Source organism: Crassostrea angulata, chromosome 9, assembly GCF_025612915.1.
Source record: "Crassostrea angulata isolate pt1a10 chromosome 9, ASM2561291v2, whole genome shotgun sequence".
NCBI classification, from domain to species: Eukaryota; Metazoa; Mollusca; class Bivalvia; order Ostreida; family Ostreidae; genus Magallana; species Magallana angulata.
The window spans coordinates 25,969,407-25,996,057 of NC_069119.1; the positions used below are offsets into that span (position 1 = coordinate 25,969,407).

Consider the following 26,651-nt stretch of genomic DNA (forward strand, 5'->3'; position numbering starts at 1 on the left):
TTCCAGAGGTTTGTGAACTATTAATTTTTTAAATTTTTTTTTCCTAATTCAAATGTGAAATTTGCACATCCAACAAGAAACTTTCTATTTTTAAACACAATCCAAATGAAGAGTACAAGAAGTAGTAACCAAAAAGATTAAACTGTTAAAATGCTGCGAATAAAGTTGTTCCAACAGCAAAATGGCGTTGAAATTTTGGTGTTCTAGATAATATCATCCAGCGTAAGGTTTTTTTTCCCTCTCTTTCTTCAATGGCACACAACAAGGTGGGGGGGGGAAATACCCAACGAATCAGAAAAACGCAACATAGAATGATCTCTGATACAGGTCAGCCATTTTGTATGACTACATCAAAGACAAGGGAGTTAATCCATGCATCAAGCCAGCACTACACACCTTCTAAGACAACCCAGTAGTAGGTCAGGCTTGAAAGTCATGACATCGGAAAACCAAGACCTTCTCCAGCTAGAAGATAACATGCAGTAAGAAGGAAAAAAAATCATGCTTGTCCAATGCTTCCTCCCTGCCCCTCCAATCAACCCCCCCTCCCCCCTCCCTTGACTTTTTTTTTTACCCATCCCCCCACCCCCCCTAAACCTTTTATTTTAAAAGTCTTTATTAATTACACCCATTAAAGTAAAGTGAGTAAACTTTAGAGAAAGTTACATGTTAAGTTAATTAAGTCAATAAGAAAGAAGTCTACTTGTCATGCAGTATTAATGATTAGTATCATGCTACCCACTTCATGATGCTCAATTTATGCTTCGAGTAAGAGTAAGCATAGTAATTGTTAAGAGTTTTTCCCATTTCCTCCCTCCTAAAAAACAAAACAAAATAAACAAAAACAAACAAACACCATCCCTCAATAAACATCTACTATACTAACCCGGCTGCTACCAAAATAAATAAATAAAAATGTTTGTAACACTTAAAGTTTTCGGGGAAACATTTTTTTTCGCTTTCTTTTTATTCCTGCCTAGCTGCATGTTATAATCTCCATGTCTGTTCTGGGTTCTTGATTTCCCCCCTCTGCTGTAAAAGAGGGTTCTCACTGCCTGTAGGTGGGGTTGACAAAGGTGGATGTAGCCTGCTTGTAGATAGGATTTTCTCCCTGTAATGCAGAATCGTTTGAGATTTGTTTAATGAGTACATTATCTGTCTATCTATCTATCTATCATCTTTGGTACATGCTAACATGACGAACATATTATGATACGAATGGCACGAGAGCCGGCCTTCACTTCTTTCCGTACACCGGGTTTTGGTATGTGGAAGTAGCTTTTTTATAGATTGGGTTCTCTCCCTGAATCAAGTAAAGAGAAAAGAAACATGCATTGATTTTGTTTACAAAGTCAAGAAATTTATTTTTCAAAATTAAGACCTAAAATTTTCAAAATTAACACTTACAACTTGCATGATAAATACCAACTATCTTAAAAATTCCAATTTTCAAAATTAACACCTGCAATATCAAATATGTTCTATCTTCAAAATTAACACATTCTACCTGCAGCACCTACATTCATAAAAAATGACGCTTTTTTCAAAATTAACAACAACAATATTAAAAAATTTACATTCGTCAAAATTTCCACTTACAATTCTATGACAATTCTTCCATAGAAACAATATTAAAAACAACATACATGCTCATGCAAAAAATATGTATGTGTTAAACTAATGTGTATATTTTTGCATCGTTTGTATAAAGCCAACTGATAACTAGAAATATGTAGGTCTAACAGGTGGGTATTGATAATTTACAAAAATAAAGGCTATTGAAATACATGTACTACTGTATTGGTATATACAAAGTTATAGCCTTCTTAGTTTTAATAGGTAGAGTTATATTTGCACAATTAAATTTGACCATGTTTAAAATTTGCCCTTTCAGAATGGTGCTTAAATTTAAATAACTTAATATATCAAAAACATTTTATTTATCAAAATAACAATTTGATTTTTAATCTGCTAATTTGCTGGCTGACAATGAGGGTAGTTATGTATACAAAACATTGAGGCAAAATCATCCCTGCATACTGCATAATTCAGATTTCACATACAAACTAGATACCCTACAAAACATAAATAAAATAGTTTTCCTACCGTATCCCATCGGGCGTTCATGGCCTCCTTTTCGAACCTGGCCAGCTCTCTTTTATCACTGATGGTGGTGAATAGTTTCCAAATCAGGAGGAGTATAATCCCAAAGAACACGATGCCAGCTATCACCCCCAGGACTATGGCAAGGACATTGACCTCGGGGGGACACTCTGAAGATTGCGCAATAAATATGCAAAATCAAATCTCATATAGTTTAACAGTTTATCTTTGAGATACAGTTTGACACATATAAAATAAATCATTGGGTAAAATTTTTCACTAAAAATTTGTACCAATTAAAGAAAAAAAAAAATATTTATTTAGCATTATCATTTTGTTTTCAAATTGTTTTTTTTTTACATACTCATTTTTGAAATGAAATTGAATCACAAAAAGTACAGGTATGTGTCTTTATAACAAGTCTACACAAATAAGCATTTATCAACTGAAATAACCTAACAATAATGAAGGGGGGGGGGGGGGGATATGAAACCCACCTGGCTCTTTTTGGACTTCTACCCTCAGTGTGCCATCATCGTCATAGAAATAGGTAAAGTAAATAAAGCAGCCGTTCTGGTCTACGTACTCGCAATTAGTGATGCCATCTGTAAAATTAATTAAATCAGGGATATTTTAATTACATTTATGATCAAATTTCATTACTGTAGATTCCTAATTAAATGCGAGGAATTAATCTCCGCGAAAAAATCGCAAGAGGTACCCTTCGCGAATTTAAAAATCTCGGCATTAGTTTTCTTAGAGTTGAGAACTGTAGGAAAAAAGGATAAAAATTCCGCGTTCGTGATTTTATATTCTCGTGATTTGATACAAAACAGAGGGTTCGCGGATTTAAGTAATTAAGAAATATAAGGAATTTACAGTAGTCAAATTTTATACAGTCATGTTTCATTCAAACCTACATTAATTTCATTACCCATTTTTCAATTAGTCACATTATATATTATTGAATAATACTGAACTCCATTTGCAATCAATTCACTTATTAGCTAATCTCTATTTGTACTGCACTATACATCTGCTATATATAGAACAAATTTTGACATGTATGAGAAAAAAAACAACAGATTTTTAAGCATGAAAAATTATTATTAGAATACAGTATTACAAGTAGGAATGAACTCAGTAGCTAAGAAATCCATCCTAATATCAACAGAATAAGAGCAATGAAAAACTTTTCATGAATCTCTTTAAAATATAATGAAGTCTTTAGAAGTTACTGTAGGTTCCTAGATAAACCCAAGGAATTAATACAGTCAGTTCAAGCATATCTTTTACAACATACACCATAGCATAGCATAGCATTGAAATCTCATAGCATAGCATTGAAATCTCATAGCATAGCATTGGAATCTTATACCATAGCATACAATCTCATAGAATTGCATTCGTCATATCATGCCATATCATACCATAGCATAGCATACAACAGTATTTTAACTCGGTTTTAAATGTTTTTATTTGAAAAAATAAATGTTTACATAATAGATTTGTGGTAAACTTTGGCTTCTTATTATTTTACTTCGAAATGTGTGGAACTCTTTTGTGTATGGAGGCGTTTTTGTTCAAATCTCATAGCATACCATAGCATAGCATAGCATACACTATCATTAAGCCCTTCACTTCAATTTCTCATAGCATAGCATACAAATCTCATAACATAGCATACAAATCTCATAGCATATCATTAAAATCGCATACCATAGCATAGCATTAAATTGTAAAAGATATGCATGAAATGACTGTATTTGCGTAAAATCGCGAGAAGGACCTTCGCAGATTTTTAAATCTCGCTATTATTTTCTAAGAGTTGTAAAGTATAAGAAATAAGGATGGAAATTCCGTGTTCGCAATTTTATATTCTCGCAATTTGATCCGAAATCACGGAATTAAGTTCTCTCGTAAAATAAGGAATTTACAGTATTCCGATTTTTTTTCTTAATTGCATAGCTACTGCTTTCTCCGCACATCCTCAGATTTTTTCTTTAATACAGTACACTGATATAATATCTATAGATGCACGAAGGAAAAAAACTCTGCTTGAATTTTAATACTCACTTCTGATTTTGTCGACGGCAGTGGTATGGGAGCACTCTTTTTCACACTGTTCCTTGGTCAGTACCCCGGCGTTGGTTCTGTTACACAGCGCACAGTCCTGGTGGGTACGACATTGCTCCTGGCCACAGTTCTACAATTAAGGAACAAAAATATCTCTGTTTAAACACAGAAATCACCTTAGAATCTGGGCTGCATTTTCCAAAAGAACTTGCATTGAATATCCAAAAGAACCAAATTTATAAAAGCTCATTTTTAATAAGCTACCAACTGTTTTCAAACTTGATCCAAGTAAAACATACTTTCAAGAATAAGCATTTTTTTAATACAAATTGTTATGTATCGGTATACATTTTGCATGTTATGAGACTGAAAAAATTCACAACTTTGTTGTAAGTTCTTTTGTAAAACACAACCCTGGAGAGTATATTTTACAGATATACATGTAATTCTGTTATCATTTATCAGATATGATTTGCAGATTCAAATTAGTTTTCATGGTAATACCCCCCCTCCCCTCCAAAATAATTTTTTTTAATAAAAAAAATCTTCAGTAAATCAACCTGACAATCATAATTATATTTACGGAACATTTAGTATTGGCATTTTTCAATGACAAATGGGAGTAACTCAATTTCCTTTTTTTTTCAACTTTAAAAAAAAATATAGGGTTGCCTTTGTTTCAAATTGACACCGATTTGGGGGCTTAGAAACTGAACTTTATTTTTTTGGTCTAATGAGACCCCCCCCCTCCCTTCCCCACCCCCCTTTGTTGTGTGTACTTCAGGGTTGTCTCTAAAAATTGAAGTAGAAGGAAGAAATAAAAAAGTAGAAGGGGGGGGGGGGGGGTCAGGGGGTCTTGCTTATAGATACATTGTGTTGAAATGCAATAATAGCCGGGTAATTAAGGCATTATAGGTGGGGGAATTCCCTGCCTCCCGGGTCTTAAAGACAACTCTGGTACTTACATCACATTCCTGACACTGGGGTCCAAAGTACTTAGGATCAGTACATGTGCACTTGCCACACTCACAAGTTCCTTTATCATTACACAGCAACTAAAAAAAACAATAAATCACATTTACAATTAGCATATTATAATTACTGTAAATTCCTAAATTAACGCAAGGAATTAATATCTGCGTAAAATCGCAAAAACACCCTACGCTGATTTTTCGAATCTCACCATTTTTTTCAGAGTTTTAAACAATAAGAAATAAGGTAAAGAGTTTCGCGTTCGCCATTTTACATTCTCACGATTTGATACAAAACAGCAGGATCGGGAAATTAAGTACTCGCATAATATAAAGAATTTACAGTATGTATTCATTTCAGGGAGGAGAGATGGGGCATAATAATAATGCTAAGCACAAAAATCTTTTAAACCATGAACACATTATACAATAGGATCAGATTCTTATGTAACAGAGTTGGAAGTAGACATACTGTATTTATGGAATATAACACGTCATATACAGGGTAGTTCAAAAATCACTTACTCCATTGTACATACAGGTAGAGTTGTCGGTGTTACATCCGCAGTTCGTGCCATTGAAACCGGCGTTACACTTACAGTTTCCACAGTCGCACTGTCCGCGACCCAGACCTGACAGAATTTAATATAAACATCATCATTATGTGTCCTTTACAATTATGTATATTTCTTAGAAAAAAAAATTGTGGTAGACAATTAATGAATGATTTTGTACGTTTTTATTTTAAATATTTTAAATGTAGTGCCTGTAGATTATTACTGAACTATCAACATGGCTTCAGTCACTATTCTTTTAACTATCCTTTGGAAAGCAAACATTAGCAGATGCTTTGTGCTACATTTAATTATTAAATGATGGAAACCAACCCTTCAACCTTACAACTCTTCTATACTAAACTAAAAAGGGTGAAATGGAACATTAACTCTGCGCTGCTATACAGACCTCCACAGATCAGCCCAGCATAGTAGGGACAGCTGTAATCATCACACTCGCAGTATCTGCCTGTGTAGAAGTGGTTGGTGCCCTTCTGTCGCTCCCGACACGTGCACGTTCCGCAGTTACACTCTCCCCGACCGTTACAGATGATGGTCGTGTTCTTGTCCCTGATTAAAAGCAAAGGTATAACCATATATCCTGTAATTTTCGCGATGAACTAATTTTCGCATTTTTCGCGATCTCTTTAAAATCGCAAAATATTGAATACGCAGAAATTATATCCTTCATTATTTTCTATAAGACACTTTTAAAATTGAAAAAAAATGACTGACGCAAATTAAAAATCCTTCATATTTTCCCCATTTTCGCAAATTTTGTCGAATACTTACTAAATACACCCACTGTCCTTGTTGGATACTTACTGGATACTCTCACTCTCCTTGTTGGATACTTAATGGATACAGTGACTCTTCACTAGATACTTACTGCAGGATATAGTGACTCTCTTCATTAGATACTTACTGGATACATAAACTCTCTTCATTAGATTCTTACTAAATTCACCCTCTCTCTTAATAAGATACTTTATGGATACATTCAATCTCTTTATTGGATACTTACTGGATACACTCAGACTCCTTGTCAGCGATGGTCCCGGTGCCCTTGTCACAGTCACAATAGTCTCCAAAGTACGGCTCGTTACACACGCACATTCCACACACGTACGTCCCGTTTCCATTACATTTCTCGTGGTTCTTGTTGTCCTCCTTTATGCAGAATGAAAACAAATGTCCAATTTACTTTTGACAGAAAAAGAGGCCCATGCGCTTAAATAGTCACCTGAACATAATCATAATTTATCATCTGAAATTTGGGCCTCACAGCTCTCATTACTGTAAACTAATTTTTATTTGTGTGCAAGAAAGGACTATGTGCGGTTTTATGCATTTTTTGCCCCCAAAATCAAAGTTTTAGAAAGAGCTTTAAAATTAAAGTGAAAGATAGTTAAAATCATATTGGAAGTAAAGGTGTAAAAGGTTATCACCACAGTGACGTGATAATGTAGGAATGACATCATGAAGATTGCATTATTATGACAAATTGGTGTTTTGTAGCAAAATATGGGTGTTTTCCGATGGTTTTTCGACTGGGAAACATCGAGCACAGGCTTGCTCAAGTACCATTTTTTAGTATAACGTGTATAACTATCTGAAGAAAAACATTTGTTAAAATCGCACTTGAGCAGACCTGCGCTCTATACTTTCGAATGCAAAATATAGTGCAAAAATGAGAATATTTTCATTTGTTTGCAAATTTGCGGGAATTAGGTCATTTAGGTGACGTCATAGATAAACAGCGAATGAGCAATGATGACTAAAATCAGTATTTTAGTTATAGGCATCCTCTATACAATGATTTGTGAAGATTTTATTTTTATACGATACTATTTAAAAATTGGTTGAAATCGGGGGCATATATTTGACCATACCGCACATAGTCCTTTCCACACGGTTTGCAAGAGCATTGTTGTTGTGAATATTTCTTGCCCTGAATTCTTGCCATGAACAACTCCTCAGGGGTTTTGAAGATTATCATATCTTGAGTGTGAAAATTAGTAGCAGCAAAACAGTTTTAATCTCTGGTAAATTGCGAAATAGAGTTGTATCAATTAAAGTATTAGATTCTTTAAGGTGTTTGGATAAGCCTACAATATAACCAACCCTGTTGTAAACCCATCCCTTTAAACAAACAATGCATACATGTAACAATGGACAAAATATATGTAGTCATTAGGTCATCATATTCTCTATGGTGAGGTTTTTGGTCACAATTTTGGTCAAAATTTATTTTTCTGATTTTAATGATGACAATGCTTCAGTAAGGCATCTTTAGTAGGCAACCAAAATTTGAGTGTCATTCGTTGATTTATAAGCGAGTTACAGAGCTCACAACTCTTTGCTATGTAAACAAAGCTTTTGTTTACATTTTGAATCTTGATGTGAAAATTCAAGCTTAAGACCTAAAATGAATAAGTGGAATGTTGGGAACTATATATTTATGATTAAAATGAATAAGAAGATAGACAAATCAGCTTGAAAAAGATTTTTTACAGGTATATTGAACATATGTAAACAAAAACAGGGCACGAGCCTTGTTTACATGACAAAGAATTGTGAGCCCCGTATCTCGCTTATAACTCTACCACTGCCTTTTAAATTTCATTAGATCATTAGAAATGCATTCCTAAGGCATTGTAAATAATAACAGCAGAAAAAAAGAATTTGACCAAAATTGTGACCATGCGCCTTTAATAGAAACGAATTCCAACTGACCATTTGCTTTGGGGACTCGCAGTCACACTGACACATGAGCTTCAGTTTGACAGTCAAATCATCATACAGTCCGACTGGTTTGATCCTGAGGGTCCTCTCCTCTTCACCTTTGGGGGGACAACTCTTCACTTCCACTGTCACACTGAAATCCACCTACAAATATGCCCCTTTAAGTTTTAACCACAAGAAATACTTGAATTAATATCGCCTAGGTTTTTAATTACTTTCAAAGCAAAAACTCTGTTCCATAGGAATACAAACTATTCATTAAAGGAGTATTTTTGTTAAATATTTATTGAACCTGTCCTTATATTTAATAGATTAAACGAATAAAAAGATTCAGTAAAACAACTGAAAATAAACTGCAATTCATAATGGAGAATCTATTAATGAACACTGTTAATTGCTTTTTAAAAATACTCACAGATTCTCCAATGGCCAAGTTCTCACACTTGTTTGTCTCTTTCTCTTCAGTTCTGTAATCATTTGGATTAAATCATTTACTTGTAATAATTAATTCTAACGAGCTGAACCTCAAAATCAGAGAAATAATCATATCCATATACTGTAGATTCCCAATTTAAAAAAGAAAAGAATTAATATCAATGTTAAATCATGAGAAGTACCACATCATTTTAACAAATGTGAACTTATATCCTCTAGTTTCCTTATTTTACACAAGTGCTTACCAGTAATTCCGCTATTCAACAGTTTTGCATCAAATCGGAAGAACATAAAATCCAGAATAACAAATTTTAATCATAGTTTCATTAAGTTTACATCTGTTCTTAAAACAATGCAAGATTCCGATACGTGGGAGATGTGCTCCTAACAATTTTTATGTGAATATTAAATCCTCGTGTTTGATGCTAAATGACAGAATCGATGAATTACTGTAAACGTATTACATTTGGCTGTGTATTCTATTTAGCGTTTTTGGCAGAAAATGGTGTCAGCTAAATCAAGTACATCGGCAAATGTAAAATATATAGGTAGATAAAAAGGTAAATTCAGAAATGCCCTAAATAAAATCCACACTAATTTGTTGAAAAAATTTTTTTTGTCAAATATCGTACACGCCAAATATAATACAATTAGTATTTCAGTCTGTAATTTAAGTACTTGCATAAAATATAGAATCTACCGTAGGCCTATATGTTTATTCCAAAATTCAAAATATTTTCCCTTAACATTTTGACCTAAAGAACAAGGTACAGTTTCAGTCATAACTTGCCCTGTTTTAGAGTGATTTTAAAAAATATCACCAAAAATGGAAATGTAACATTTCTTTACACAAAAATACTCATAAACTATGAATCTATAAATAGTTACCTGATAAGACATTCACAAGGGTTATTGTGACGTCACAAACAGTGCATTTTCCCGTAATTTTTATTAAACTGAGCAAAAGGCACCAATTTCTCAGTGGTTTTTTGAATAGAAAACTATGTCCACAGCCACTGCCCACGATGAAACTTACATCATAACTTTATCATGTTAAAACACTTAAAATATATTAATTTTGTTGTGGGCGACGGCTGCGGACACATTTTCCTCTTCAAAAAAATATGAGAAAATGTGCCATTTTCACCATTTTGAACTAAATATTAGAAATATGCCAAAATGTTAAATTCATAATTATTTTTTAAGATAAATTCATAATTATTTTTTAAAACAAGATACAAGTGTATTACGTGACATTTCATACACACATGTTCAAGATTATATATGTGTATTTTCATGAGAATTAAAAACATTTTGAATGTTAGGGCAAATATATAAAGAAATTGTACCTTCTTCTCTCACCTCAATGTGAATATTAGATTCTCACATTCATATTTTTCATGTTTCAGTCTTCTCAATTTTGTTTTCTTGTGTTTGATGCAAAATGACAAAATCGATGAATTAATACTGTAATTTAAGTACTTGTGTAAATAAGGAATCTACTGTACATGTGTATTCCAAATTCAAAATATTTACCCTTTACATTTTGTCCTGAATTTCACCTCCAAATTGTCTGAGTTTTCAACAATCATTTCTACTTTTGATGTGATGGCCTGAAAAGAAAACAAAAATTTTTATACATGAATATGTGATATAGGAGTTATCATTCTTTAATAAGGTTCTACAATCCTCAGCTTCAAAGTATTTTTTTTAATCATAAAAATGTTATTTTGCTTTCAAACTTTAAAAATCAAATGAAATCAAATGAAATTTTTAGATGGTATCCATGCATTTTACATTATTATATTATAAGTTATTGCAAATTTGCCTAAAATGGATAAAATAGAATAAACAATATAAAAGAAGCTGAGTTTGAAAAAAAAGGTACCGACGCTGTATGCATCAGCGGCTCTAACTCATTACCAACAAGTAACTGACTAGTAGTCCTTCGTGGGTCCACTACACTAGGCATGTAGTTGTGTGACTGATTGTAATGCTAACACTAAAGTACTAATTCGAATTGTTTGTATGAAAGTCAGATTTATGGTACAAATAAAAAAAATATAGATAATTTAGAGTTATGGAACATTGCTAAGGATCTGAGTTCCTTAATCAGTAGGATGCTGCTAAATCAAAGTAATGATCCTCAGTTTAATTATATTAATAATCAATAAAATGAAGCCAAACAATCTTAAGATATTTGTTTTCATTATTGGAAATGCAATGCCTTCATAATACTAAGAACTATGAAGAGAAATTTTATTTTAAAAAAATTATAATAAATCTTGGTACATTCAGATTGCAATAATGATAAGTGTTATTTTGGTGAAGTATAAAATTTTCAATTTTGAGTGACTGCGTTTTAGGGTATGGTGTACTGATGATATTTGCATTTCACACCTGCCCTACACGAAAAAAAAAAGAAACTTTTCAATTCAGACAAGAATTTTGAATATTTCCTCTTACCAAATAGTTGTCTCGGACTAGCTTGACAACGTTCTGTGAGTCTGACGCCAAAACTCCCGTTTCCGATCCCGCAATGATTGGCTTGAGCTGATCATAAATGTTCTTTTGATCGTTGGTGACGGCGAAAATGATGTTGACATTCTTTTCCTTGGCTTTCACCGCGACTTGACTAATAGAGGGGTAGTCCTGAATTTTAAAAAGAGAAATACTGACTTTCTTTAATTGTATTATTCTAAACTGGTCCAAAATTGATCTCAGTAAACCTTATCATATACACAGAATTTTTTTTAGTACATTACAAATTGGTTTTGTTTTGATAGATTTTACCCAACCTGATTAGAACTTTCTGTGTACATTCCGTCAGGACTAAGATGACAGTTTCCATCATTGGGTTGAATGATGCCTCCAAGCTGCAATCAGAAACAAAACAGTGGAAACTTTAAGTCTATTAATGCTGTTCTATAAACCAACTCTCATTCATGGCAACAGAGGAATTATCAAAATTCTTGAGGGTCAGTTTACCAGTATTTGGATAGCCAATTTTTATTTATTTTTTTTGTGAATATGGGATCTTAGTGTTATGGCTTTTAGAACCAAGGAATAAAATAATGACTGTGTTTCGTAATTTGTTGAGGATGTACATTTTGTTGGTGCAGTGGATTTCCCATGATATCCACAAAAATTGAGCAACGTAGCTGAATTCTAGTGAATGTACTTTTCCATCCCCCATGGACGTAGTGTTTGAGGATGTGAATTTGTGGGTGTGTGGTACTCACCAGTTCAAAGACAAAACTGAGCCAAAACGAGTGCTAGTGAACTTACTTTTTCATCCCCCAAGAGATGAAATTTGAGGAGGATGTTAATTTGTAGGTGTGTACTAATGAACTTACTTTTCCGTCCCCAGCGTAATGAAATCCAGCGTCTGTGGAGAACAGCAACATTCTTCTGGATCGGTTCCTCCACCCAATCTCTGTCTGTATGCAAAACACAAGTAACATACTTATCAACTATGAATAACATTGAATAACAATTTTTTCACACCTTGAGATAGAGAAGAGCCAAAATATACTTAGGACCCTGGAAACTGTTGTCCCACGATGTAGGCCAAGGACAACAGTTTCCGTGAGTACATACCAGATCCATTTTCCTATCGATTTTCAATACCCTAATCAAAGCTTAGTAAAAATTTGAAGATGCTGTATATATTCAACTTCTAATCTTACGAGGGACAATAATTTGACCTGTTATCTCTACCAGGCATAAAATAACAGTTATTTTATCGCCTACTCTAATTTTACAATTTGTCAGGGGAAAGTTTGGCTATTAAGTTCCTGTAAACCATCTTTTATTAATGTGCATGATTTTTTTTTGCGAGGTTCATGAGAGCCTTGAAGACACCTCAAACCAGTCCTCAAAAATGTTTCTAAAATTTCATTTTCCTGGTAATCTTCATCTTTTCAGCATATTAAATTAGTCACTGTAAACAAGTTTTCAACCAGTAAATCATGAAATAAAGTCATTCCGAACAAAAGTTGGTTTACAGTTACAAAAAATAGTTCCATGACCGTGCAACAGTTGTCTGTATATTTGTCATACAGTATGTCACATACCTCACAAGCTATGGCCTGCATGATGGCGTCGAACCCACCCTCGGGAGCATCAAGGTTACCAGATACCTTGGCTGCATTGACTTTGTCCTGAAAAGAAAAAACAATAAATGTCAAATATTCTGTATACTGTGTATCAATATGTTTATTTTTCATTAGGGGTTCATAACTTGAAATAGTAAACTGAATTCTTGCATTCGTTGCATTTCATTTTTCCTTGAATGTTTTCATATCAAAAGTCCACAAATTTTCAATCTAAATTACAACCCCAACACACAATTCTTATAGTCAGAATAAAAACGTGTATTAAAGCCTGTGGTTAATTAACTTGCTGCTTTCATCTGCCACTTCTATCTTCAATTCTGGTTACTGCAAAATTGATTTTGTAACATCATCATAAACTTACCCTGAACAGTGTTGCATTTGGGTCCAGTGGGTGAACGTTTCTAAATCCATAGGCCTTCTCACAACCTGGACAAGGACTGTTAATTCTGCGGAAAAAAGAATATCATTCAATTAACATTGTACTTCAATAAGCGGTGCACAGTGACTTCCCTTTAACAAATCAGCCTACAACAGTCATGCATATGTACATAAGGCATTTGTTTTATGTATTTATAAAAATCTAAAAATCAAAATTATTTTGATAATCGGGGTGAATCTGGTTTGGTTTGTCGCATCTTATTACAGTACTAGTGCGTTTCTGTGCAGATTGAGAAATCTAGACACCAGTTGTGTTTTGAGTTTGTTTGTGCCACCAAGAGATTCAGATTAAAAAAGTCTTAGACCTTATTTTAGAGCCAGTGCCTGCAGTGTGAAAATTTACTTTTCGTTCTACTGTCAAGATAACTTCAAATGGCCGAAGTCCAATTCTCCATCACGAAGCATCGTTTCTCGCTAGAGCATTAATATTGTTTCAGTCACAATAACAATTCATAAACTTTATGTAATAAAGTGATGTAACAATACATCGATTCTCATGGTACTTGGAGAGAATCCGTCTTCGGCCAGTTTTACAATTTCAAATATTTTTCTCTATGTGTATTCAAAACATGTATTTTAAATACCTGTGCTCATAGCTACACATTAATACATGTGTATCTTGTAATGAGATGACCCCCCCCCCCTCTTTTTTACCCATTCCCGAGATGTGTCTCTGTTGAATGAAGTAATCAAATGCAATCATTTTGTGGATGTGAAATCATCACACGTGTGTGTTAATCCACATGTCAAGTGAAAATCTACATGTTAGTACCCACTCAAAGCAAAAAATGAAGATCAGTAAAAGTAGAGGGAAAAATTCATACAGGGACAAAACAGTCCATGGTTTGAAGGGATAAAAAAAAATCCTAAGCAGGGAAAATAATGTGGGCACTCTTTTTCTATTAATTCATATTTACGTGAGGTACATGTTTATATTAAACTAAAAAACAAAAATGACCTTGTCCTGTCAGGACAAGATCAAGGGTCAAGGTCATTTCTAGGTGGGATTTTTTTTCTGATTGATACAGATCTGGTATTCCTTACAAAAGTATAAACTACAAAAGAATGGAAAACTGAAAGCAATCTGATTTTATAAATTAAAAGGGTATGGGATAAAAGCAATATGCAAATAATATTTTCACATTAAAGAAACAAATTATGACATTTAAAAAGCTGTCTAATGAACACATACACACATAAACAGACACACTTCACATTCTGTCATTCTCACAAACCAGTTTTTTCAAAACAAAAATTGAGGAAATTCTGATTGTTTTTTTTTTTTTTTAATTTGCTCTGAAACAAGAACATTGTACACTTAGATCTTTCTAAGAAATTCAAATCAGGAGGTTTTAACTGCAACCAAATTCAGTTTTGCATAGAAGTAGTATGTAGGGGGTCGTCTCAAAACAGCTTATCTGAACAGATGACACCTGGGTGAATTAACATCAATCTACTTAAGAGGTTATATCTACCAGTATTTAACTAAGATTTTATTAAACCTTAAGTGACTTTATAGAGCTATGATCATCACACAAAATCAACTGATTAGTAATTGTACAGGTGTATTAAGCATGTTAAAAATTCAATTCAGTGGCATGGTGATATTTATTTTATTCCAAATTAAATATCTGGAAAACTTCACATCATATTCAATTAATTGGCATAGTATATTGTTAATTTGATGTTTTTTTCTACTATTTGTATTATCTTGTCATCAAAAGAAATATTTTCAACTCTATAAGTTTTGAGACATCCCCTATGTTATTTTTTTTTCACAAAAAGCAAGGGTGAGGTGGAGAATGGTTAATTGAGGTGGGTGATCCACTTACGATCCGTCATTTGCTGTCCTGTCATGTGTATAAACAACAAAATGTGATGTCACAACAACAATAACAAACAACAAACATCATGCATTCACAGAACCAACAAATATAATTATGGCATTCAACATGTACATTGCTATACAGAGTTAAGCCAAAAAATTTCAAGTAAAAATTAAGAGTGACTTATTTTTTCTTCATACACCAATACATATGAACTTGGGTATTACAAATAAATTACTTATTACCCTTTTTATCAAAACTAATCTGGAGCTCTCAGGATATTTCAAAAGAGATTCAAAATCCTGAAAATTAATATCATTCTTACCTTAAGAACATGGTGTACAACTGTTACATGCAGTATAATAATCAACGACTATACTTATCAGCATAACAGATTAAAAATAATTAAAAACTTACTAGACTTAATATTTGATTTAAATTTTATTTTCATTCAATGCTTTCTCTCTCTCTTCTCTCTTCTCTCTCTCTCTCTCTCTCTCTCTCTCTCTCTCTCTCTCTCAATCCTCTTGTAACTGAATGTTGTTGAACACATGATTAATTAATATCTTCTCCCTTAATCATGCTAATCATCTTTGCTAGCCAACGATTTATGATCCACGCTACTCTTAGCTAATGAAGATGCACCCTTAATATTCTTGTACGTCTTATTTGTTTCAACCCCCTTTGTCAAAAATACAGCTGTAACTCTGAAATGCAAGCACTAACACCATTTCACCATGACAACATGCAAAAATACATGCTGACATAAGTTTTTTTTTTTACATGCAACATGCTGTGGTTGTTGAAAATTATGTCAGAAAAGCTGTGGTTTTGAGTGTAACCACAACAATGGCCGACTCATTATCTCAAAATCCTGAGTTGCATTTTATGGAAAAATGAACATCAGCCAAAATTATGGCTAAATTGTTAAATGTACATTAGCACTTGAGAGCTAATTTATGAATATTAAGCATTTTCGTAATATGAATTGACTCCGAAGTTCGTGAATTTATAAAAAGGCAGCTGCAAGCTCAGCATGTGGATCATGCATAGGACTTGAACAGCTTCCCACAAAAACATATTTTCCACCACAACACAATATAACATGATACATTGTTATATCACATCCTTAAAACTAAAATGTCTTGAGTTATCAAAAAATGTTATCAGTTAGTTTTATCATAACAAAGAAAGCGAAAAAAAAAAGTTAGAAATGCATAAAGAATAAACAAAAATAAAAACATGGGTTATAATTAAGGAAGAAATTCATCATGTCATACTTGGACAGAAAATACAAATGGTCATGATAATTAAGACAGATTTAAAATATCAATTTCCAAAAACAAATCATTTTGGACCCCCCCCCCCCCCACAACCCAGAAAAACCACTTAAAGTATGTATCAATATGTTGATTAATTAGCAAGCTCAGCTTATATCCCTTTTCACAAATAACAGACAAATCCCCACCCATGCAGACACCTTTATAGATATATACAATCTATTTACAATTTACAGTACAATACTAATTATAATAAGTTAATTAATTTCTGACTGCATATGTTAACCAATTATCACAACATTGACACATATTCCTGTTGAAATTTCCTCTTAATAATTAACGGCATGCAAATTGCTGACTTCGTTGTTGAAAACCGCGCTTTTGTTTTGTTCAAGCGGGAGAGGATGTTTTGTAAGACTGTTTACTCACTTATTTGGGGCTGTACTGACGTAGGGCATGACAACCTTGTCCACAAAGGAACCAAAACCCAGCTTGAAGTTCTTAGTGATGGTGCTCATGTCTTCAGCTGCAAGCAACAAAAGCATGCAAATTGTTTATTAAACAATATCCTAATATATCCTGTTTAATTAAGAGGGCCAGATGGTCTTGGCTATTTTTAGACTACCAGGTAATTTTGATCTACTCGAAAAGAAGAGCACTGTACATAAAAGTTATGGGAAAATAATAAAGTTTTTAAAAAGTTTTAAGTTTTTGAATTTTTTTCTTCACAAAATGACCTACTGTGGAATATACAAAATGATATACTGTGGAATCATTTAAATTCATGGGGGTCAATTTTTGATGATTGTGGGGTTTTTTCCCTTATTCGTAGGGACGTAGTTTCATGGATGCATCGGTTTTCAATTTCAGTAAGAAGCATAACTTTTAAAAGTTTTCAATTTCAGTAATTTGTTGAATTCAAACATCCAGCCTCCTTAACTCAATTGATCTACATAAACGACATGTACTGTTAAGCATGAATATTTCTGAATTAACATGTTTTTGATTATGCTTAATTACACAATTTCAAGACAAAATACACCTAGGTGATATTTTCATAAAAATCTGGATATTATATATTTCTTAAGGTCAAGATCTAGTAAATGAAAGGTGCTTACAGGTTCGTAAAATTTAAGATGTAAATTCTTTAAATGATGCTTCATAACAATAGCTTTGTTTGATAGCGTGTACCGGGGCTAAAATTTTTGGTAAATACAATGAAAAAATCATGTTTTAAACTGTCATTTTCAATGAAATATGAAGGAATTGATGAACAAATTTCATAGTTTTGTCCATTTCTGACTAATAAAATATATCTAGAATGCCTACAGTCTCCCCCAAAACAGAAATAAACAAGCTCTTGACCTCCTCTCTAGAATGATGTCAAATTGAATATAGGTATCGGGATTACTTTTCCCGTGATTTAACATAGAATGTCAAGAAATTGTTTAATTTTCTACATAATTCCTATAAAGCCGTAAAGTACGGGAAAAAGATTTTTCAAATCAATTATGACGTCATAATGGTTCTAGCACCAAAAAGACACTCTGGAATCATTTACTAGATCTTGACCTTAAAGAAATACAATGTACAAATTTCAAAATTTGCAGGAGATGGTTTTTATGGGGGAAAAATGCTTGCATACTTTGAGAAAATCAACAATCTGATCAGCAGAATGACCATGAACTTTGATGACAAACCTATCTTGACTCCAAGACTGGCCAGTTTTTCTTTGTCGTCTGCCATGGAGTTTGAGAGGTCCATAAGGTAGTAGAGGTCGACTGGATAGTTCTCAGCCAATCGGAACGTCAGATTAAACGTCTGAGGGTCATCTAAAACGAACATGATCTTGTAAATTTAATAAGCCATAAAAGAATTTCAATCATGATGCACATTTATTAACAATACAGTTCCATAAAAAAATAACATCCATATGTCTATGTATGCTAGAAATTTTCAATATTTCTTCATTAATTTCAAATATAATGCACATTTATTAACAATAAAGCTCCATAATTTTTTTTTCAAGAAAATATCCATGTACAGGTACATGTATGTTTAGTATGTTAAATATTTTCAAGATTTCTTCATCAAAAATAGGCCTACATGTATTTTTCCAAGCAGGTGTTGATGACAATTTTTATTAAAAATGTGTGGCACATTTTTATTGGGTGTCTGTGAAAATGTGAACAACAATGTGAAGAAATGGTTTTTCCTTTTTTCAATTAACACGTATGGTGACAAACTTGGTCTGACTCATAACAATATGTCAATTCCCTGGGGTCTATATATGCCAGTTTCTTATTAATAGTTTTGCACTTTTTCTGAACACAAAAGGTTTCCCTTGTCCAATACATATATTGTATAGTAAAAGTGCACAAACAGGTTTTCTCTTGTCTATACATATATTGTAGTCAAAGTGCACATACTTGGACGTAACTCCAGGTCGATTTGCTGGGGTCTGATCTGTACGGCATATCTGTCCCTATCGCCATCAATCAATCTGTCATCCTGTTAAAATAAAACAAACATTAAACTACGGTACACAAATGAAACACATAAAGCTTCTTCACCGGTCAATTTTAAGAGGGCTCGATAGTCGTGGTCATTTTTAGACTGTATTGACCTCCTTCAAAAGAAGAGTTTTCTTAAAAAGACATAGGAAAAAACCCATATGTGCTCAAGAGGACTGGATAAATATGCCATCACTTTAGACTAATGTAATCCTCTTGAGACTCACAGGAAGAGCTCTTCTATATTAAGATCATGGAGAAACTGTCTAAATTTGAAAGCAAATAAAACATTTGCATATATTTTCTTTACTATCTAATCGTTTCCAGCTAAAGAAATCATCCCTTAAAACTTTGAGGTAGATGTAGGTCAGATAGGTATACATAGTTGGTTGAGCACCAAGCCTCCTAAAATTTATTTAATTAATAATTCATTATTTTAGCCACCTCTTCCCCCCCCCCCCCCCCCACCCAACCAATCCATCCCTTTTCCCAACTACTTTCCATTGCTAACATAACACTTTACAAGCTCATTACATAGTACACGATGGACGACAATAAAACAGTAATTACGAGAATAATACAGTAATTACGACAACAAAACAGTAATTACGCCTACCTTGCTTTTTACGAGTGTTGATGACGGATTGACGATGTCTTTACACCTGGGCTTGTTGTTGATGAGTTTCTGATGAGTGGTCAGCAGGTCACACCTGGGATAATTATTGGCATCATACTCCTGATGATGAGCGAAAGAAATAAATAAAGTTAAATAAAGATATTCGTCTCAATGGACGTTGGGTGGCGATGTGTGATAAAGTTAAAGATAAAAGATAAAGTGCAAATCAGTTTTGGAAATCCTAAATGGTTTTGTTGTGATTTAATCTTAAAGTTAAGAATACAGAACTCATTTATTTATTTTTTTTTAAATTAAGGTTAAACTTTGTGAGGAATTTATTTTCGTTGATTATAATAAAGGAATTTAATCCCTTCAACGAATTTCTTATTCCTGCTTTTACAGTTAAATCCATTCGACATGCAATAAAAAGTTTGACAATAATCATCACTGCTTAAAATCAGTACAACTACCAAAGTAAAATATTAATCAGAAAATTCACAGTCACATATATTTAGAAGAAAGCAAAATGAACATGTACGCTCAAAATAATAAACTGTAAACACCAATATTTTCATTAAGTGGGCAAAGCAAGAATGGCATGTATTTTTAATTTTTTAAAAACTCTCACTGTCTTCCCCTTTTTTTCTTTCCATTACAATGATGGACTTACAGCGTCGGTACAGAATGCACACAGGGTAGATATTGCTATACACTCCCCACATGTTGTGGTCTTTTCCTTTAGGCACGGGTTTTCCTGAGTAGGCGTCAAAGTATCAGTTCCTGTCAAATATAGACAAGAATTTATTCAAAAACATATACATGTACCATAATGACCAAATACATAAATAATATTACATAATTAATATATGAATATAGAATATGCTAGCTGAGGCATGTTCAACAGAGTATTTGCAAAAATTTGTGTTGCAGGCATAGGGAATTTTGACGAGAGCTTGGGAGCGCTCGCTCTGTTGAACATGCGTCTGGGATTAATGGAGGACTAGTTAATTAATAGTATGAGATGCTTACAGTACCGGACATTTTCATTTTTTAGTTCATATGTATAGAATGTTTCACTTTGAATTCCCACTTTTCAAACCAAATATAAATATGTACCAGCTGTATTATTTGAAAATGTTTTATGGCTTTTTTGTCTCAATTTTTTGGTGGAATCGACACCCTTTCATCTTTCATTGAGTTTCTTAACATGATGGGATTGTTATATCTGAGTTATCATATACATAAAACTGATGATTTACAAAACAAACATTTTTCCAGAGGATACTTATGAGGATATTTGAGAGATCATTTAGACTGACATGACAAATTCTTAAGATTTTTTTTGTAAAACTGCTGAGTGTGCTTACATGTATATGCTTGTGTGATGTACAATGTACATGTAACATATATACAATTCATGTACATATCACACTTAAGATATTTTAAGTACTTTTAAAACACTTAATCATTCTTAATGCCGTGTCAAAAGGGGGTAACTACCGGTATATACTATGTAGAGATACAGAGCTAAAAAATTCAGAAGTACAGATGAAGTACATTATACCTTTTAAGTTGAAAGGCTGGGATTTTTTTAAAATCCTAAAATACTTTCCAGATTTTTTTTTGGATTTCAAAATTTGATTTCTTATTATGTGGTTTCATTATAATCTATGGTTATCCTAAGGTTGCTCTTGCTCTAAAAATATACACGTATATAATAATGCACTACACTTGAACTCAAACATGTACTGATAGGTAAATAAGAGAACAAACAAAATGTCCTGTTTATTGATTCTAACAATGTGTGTACAGTATATATACATTCAACTTTCCTTCTGTATAGACAGAGTATTCAAACATTTAACCATATATTTCATGACCATGATACAAAAAGTTGACGTAATTGCATAGCTAACACACATATTGTAGTTTAAGCTTTAAATTGATTCATGGTACACAATCAGCTTCTTATTCTTAGGTAATTTGAGAATTACTTCTATTAGATGATGAACAAGTTGGGTTTTTTTTTTCATGTTTAAAGTATTTGTTCATGATCATAAGTACAAATCTGAACTAAGTTCAAGTCAGACATCAGTTTGTTTAAACATTTTAGAGAGAGAGAGAGAGAGAGAGAGAGAGAGAGAGAGAGAGAGAGAGAGAGAGAGAGAGAGAGATGAGTCTTAATTGATTGAAAATCAACAAAACAGGATTTTCATCATAATCAATCTCATTGATGGACGGTATAAGTGCAGCGGAATACACGGGAGCTGATGACACACAAAGGATCTCTCATGTAACTTGTGTGAAAATATATACAGTATACAGTTGTTTATTCAATGGTTCATGTGTTTTGGATCCTGTAATTTTTTTTGTAAATACCATACTTTTCAAAATTCTTTTCTAAACAAATCTTATTATTTACTTTAATTATCTACATGAATAGCAGTGTCTTCTCAATAATATTGAAAATGTTAGTAAATTCAGGTGCAGATCTCTATTCACCAAATTTTTATTAATTTTTTTTTTTACATGTATATTATAAACAAACTACGCTACTTCATGTTATGGGGCTGGTGATGGTGTTTGAAAGATCATTAGGCAAGTTACTAGTAATTGAGATACGGTCCCTGAAACATTCTACTTTCCCATTTTTCCTATGTTCACAGTGCATTCAGTCGTTCACCATGTGTTCACTTGCGCTCTCAGGTCCGCTTTGTTCGCGTTCACCTTTGCCTTCACAATACGCTCACCGTTTGTTCACAATGCACTCACCGTTTGTTCACAATGGGCTCAGATGCTCACCGTTTGCTCAGCGTTTACTTATCGTTCAGTCAGATAATATTGTATTTAGGCTGATAGAAATACATACATGTAGTTTATTTGTTAACTTTTCCCGATTACTGACGAAACACATTATAAGGATAACTCCCTAGGTACTCTGAATAAATTGTTCATCTTGCATTAACATAGTGTTCAAAGTACATTCACTTTTCACTTTGCGATCTGTTTGAGTTCTGCGTTCACTCACTGTTCATAAGCGTTCACCAAATTCTGTTCAGTTTGCAATCACCTTTCACTCGGCGCTCACTCACATTTTTAAGTGGAATAGTAGAACGTTTCAGGGACGGCATCTGTAGCTAAATGTCAGTGGATTTTTTTTAATTGAATACTTGTACCGAACGTGTTTGAAAATACCACATATATATGTCCAAAACTACATATGCAGCCCAAGTTTTGGTGCACAATAAATACTTAACAACTTTTAACACATAAGGAACTGTACGTAGCTCTCACCGGGTTGTGGATATCCACTTGCCCACTCGCCAATGCAAGTAGAATTTTATGTGGGCAGTAAGAAATTCAAAATCTGGTCATCCAATGATCAATAAAAATGTTCAAGAGCTTTAGAAATACGACTTCATGTCGTGAATCTGTCGAAATAAGGTTGTACGGACATTGAACAAATTAAAGATTTCCAGTCATAAGTTAGTTGTACGACTTGATAATTTGACGATATATGACATAGATGTTTCTTCACAACGTTAATTTTCTAAAAATAGAGTTTATTGATGTAGTATGTGGGCCCGTAAGTTTAGCCTTGGGCCCATAGACTTTAAAAAGTAAGGGGCCCAAATCAGGGCTCACGCTGCCCATCGCATTTGTCGCTTTTTGCGATTTTTCAGAAATAAATGTGACAGTTTTTAGTCAAATGCGACACCCAGATTTCATTGAAAATCACCTAGCCTTTTGTTTTGGTACATGCATTAAACAAAATAAATATTTTGAAAAAGTGTAACTAGTTTAAGATATGATATATGGTTGATCAAAATTGCTCAATTTAAATTGTTATGTAACTTTTTTTGACAAGGTGTTTGGACTTAAAATTCTGACATCGTAAGGGTAGTCTATAAATAGAATTATGTAGCAAACTTGAAAATTTTACATGTAAATTTAGCTAGAATGTCACAGTTCAATTATTTGAAACAAAAGAAATATAATTTGGAATGATAATTTTGACTGTAAATCACAATCTTAACCTTTAGCCATCTTCAGTCAGAATTTCCTCTGTTCCCGACATTAACACAAACTATAACTACTTAGGGATGATGTTCAAACGCCAATCAACAAGACAAGAAGATGCGATAGCAATAATGTTTTTGGATTGAATATTATTACAATATATCAATTTTTACCTCTTCTTTTGCTCTATTTTTTAAAATAATTTTAATCATGGGAAAACAAATTGAAAGATGAAATCTGTATATTATTAATATTAATTTTCTAAAAAGATCTAAAAAGTTCTACACTGGTCACAAGATGTCAATATTCACAACCATATAGATCCATAATTAATTACATTTCTAGAATATTTTTAATAATTTAATAATAAAATGGTAGTTTTGGGTATGCATATTGTATGTACATGATTGTATAGGATTTAAAACTAGTATTCTAGTATATTGGTGATAAACACTATGATAGAAAAAAATGATTTCTTATATTACGCGAAATGTTGCGACACAAAATTTTGAGCCAGTGTGAGCCCTGCAAATGGCCCCTAAAGTTTCAATTGTTAACCACGACCCTGTCCCAGGTGTCTATCAAAATGAGAGCTCTACAGACCTTACCATGAGCTAAGGTTTTGGAAGATCATATGTTCACTACCAAATGGAACCGAAAATGTTGCAAGAAGTTACATGTGTAGCCCACATGAAAATGAAAGCTGTCATCTCATTAAACAATTGACAAAAAAAAGTATAGCTGACTTAATCAATAGTCATCACCTAAAGTTGGATAGGGGGATATTGTCTCCCCAAGATAATATATAATGCCAGATTCTTAAATTGTTGCACTTCAATTTGTATAAAATTGATTCATCATAGTGAACTTTTTTTTAACAGAATATGATTCAATGCATTAAACCAAATCAACATAGAGAACTTGTTTATGACACATAAAATACTTACGTAAATCTTGTGCACTCAATTTCCCGATAGGATTTAGAGAACAGAAAATTGTTGTAAAACATAAAAACCAAACCGTCGATACCATTCTTTCTCCAGCAACTAAAAATATAAATACAACTTACAAGCCTTTGACATAAAACTTTATTTCTAATAGATTTTTTTGGCAATATAAAGTAATTTCGATATTTAGAGGAATATATTAAAAGATAATCTCAAGAATGAAACAGAGATGAAGAGAAAAATTAATTTGAAAAAAAAAGATCACATCTGTTTTCATTTGGAGGGTTCAGTTCATAACTGACTACTCGTAAATGAGATTAAATTTTGATTGCTAACCTTGTCCGATTATCCCTTGAGAATACCTGTTTAACGTGTTGATGGAAATATAATTTACTGAACGGGTGATTCATATAACAAAAGCGAAAGAAAGGAGTCACCTCTTTCGTACCGTTGGTGTGAACAGTCACAGAGGGATTGCCCCAGCAGCCCCACGTAAAAATAAAAACAATGTTGCTTTAGTAAAAGATTTTTCTTGCAAAACAAGAATAAACTCTAACTTACCTTTACAATCAAAATTACATTTAACGGCGAATCAAAGATATATGAACACTTTGTTGGTGAAGTTTGTAAGAATATTATTCATGTAACCCAACCTAATAAGGCATTTCCGGTATGTGACGTCATATTTTCTTAGATAGATCGTACTTGAAATCTCGATATACATGTACGAGTTATCGTTCCCGTAGAATGCGGACGTTTCGCCCCGAGTTTCGCTCTGGGGTGATTTGGCACCTCTAATTTCGGAATTAGAAAAACTTTAATTATTTAGTTTTTACTTTTTTATGATTTTTTTCATAAAATCATTAGTTTGGCAACATGCATACAAATCAGTTGTACAAATGTAGTATAATTTTAAAATTCTTAATTGTTTCACGAACATAATAAAATTCAATTTAGTAAAATAAAATTCGACAAACGAAATTATGACAGTGATTTACTTTTTTGTGTATGGGGGGGGGGGGGGGAGAGGGGGGGGGGGCTTTATTAAATAAGTTTATTTATGTGTGTAATTGATCGACACTTAAAAAAAACGCACTTGCATATGTCCAGTCAATCTTTTTTCCTTTTTAACAAAGTGCGTTGAATTGGTCCCACATTCATATTATTGCAGAATGATCTTTTTCTTCAAATCAAAGTACTGAGAGTACTGAAAGACGGAGTCTTAATTAAAAGTTTGAATTTATAATATTATTGTCCATGTTTTCCTCGAATATATTCCAAAAATTATGAGCAAATTTTAATTAGTTGTTTCAATCTAGTATGTTAATTAAAATTCGGCTTTTTGCAATATTGCCCGATATTTTGTTTTAAATTTACTTAATCCCGGCCGGGACTGTTCTTCATAAATGTAGAAAATTGACACAACGGTAATTTATGTAAAATAAGACCCAAGGAAAAATTCTAAAAATTACAATTAACCGGGAAAATCAAAACAACTATATTTAGGTAGATAGTTAAATTATTAGATTTTTAGCTCACCGAGACGAAGTCAAGGGAAGCTTATGCTATACCCTCGGCGTCGGCGGTGGCGTCGGCGTCGGCGTCCGGACCTGGTTAAAGTTTTTGTTGCAGGTCCTGTATCTAAGCTATTACTTGTCCTATCTTCACCAAACTTGCATGGATGATGCATCTGGACCTACTTATGGACTTGAAAGACTTGGATGCTGAATCTGGGTCCTAAATTTCAGATGCTGGAGGAGGTTAAGGTTGTTGGAGCAGGTTAAAGTTTTTGTTGCAGGTGCCCATTGATAGCAATATCTAAGTTACTACTGGTCCTAACTTCACCAAACTTGTATGGATGATGCGTCTTATGATACTGATGCACCTGACAAGCTTGAATGCTGAATCTGAGCCATAGGTTTCGGATGCTGGAAGAGGTTAAGGTTTTTAGAGCTGATTTAAGTTTTTGTTGCAGCTGCCCTCTGATGATTATATCTTAGTTACTACTG

General features: G+C 33.1%; 1 protein-coding gene across 2 annotated transcripts; it reads right to left on the minus strand.

The window, feature by feature from the left end:
* Window positions 1-611: 611 nt before the first annotated feature.
* LOC128164306 (integrin beta-1-B-like) lies at window positions 612-25,319 on the minus strand. Of its 2 annotated transcripts, none has more exons than XM_052828096.1 (23): window positions 25,204-25,319; window positions 24,643-24,741; window positions 20,346-20,455; window positions 19,676-19,795; window positions 18,976-19,057; window positions 18,247-18,378; window positions 16,976-17,072; window positions 13,364-13,448; window positions 12,961-13,047; window positions 12,241-12,324; window positions 11,683-11,760; window positions 11,351-11,536; window positions 10,421-10,497; window positions 8,865-8,916; window positions 8,441-8,593; window positions 6,729-6,874; window positions 6,114-6,274; window positions 5,676-5,782; window positions 5,145-5,234; window positions 4,180-4,309; window positions 2,601-2,708; window positions 2,107-2,273; window positions 612-1,111 (listed from the first exon to the last, which is right to left on the minus strand). In XM_052828096.1, exons 2-23 carry the CDS (start codon window positions 24,725-24,727, stop codon window positions 1,049-1,051), a joined length of 2,400 nt encoding a protein of 799 aa, XP_052684056.1. In that variant the 5' UTR covers window positions 24,728-24,741; window positions 25,204-25,319; the 3' UTR covers window positions 612-1,048. The 2 variants fall into 2 exon arrangements, with proteins under 2 accessions (XP_052684056.1, XP_052684054.1); XM_052828094.1 differs by having other exon boundaries at window positions 612-1,303.
* Between the last annotated feature and the right edge of the window lie 1,332 nt (window positions 25,320-26,651).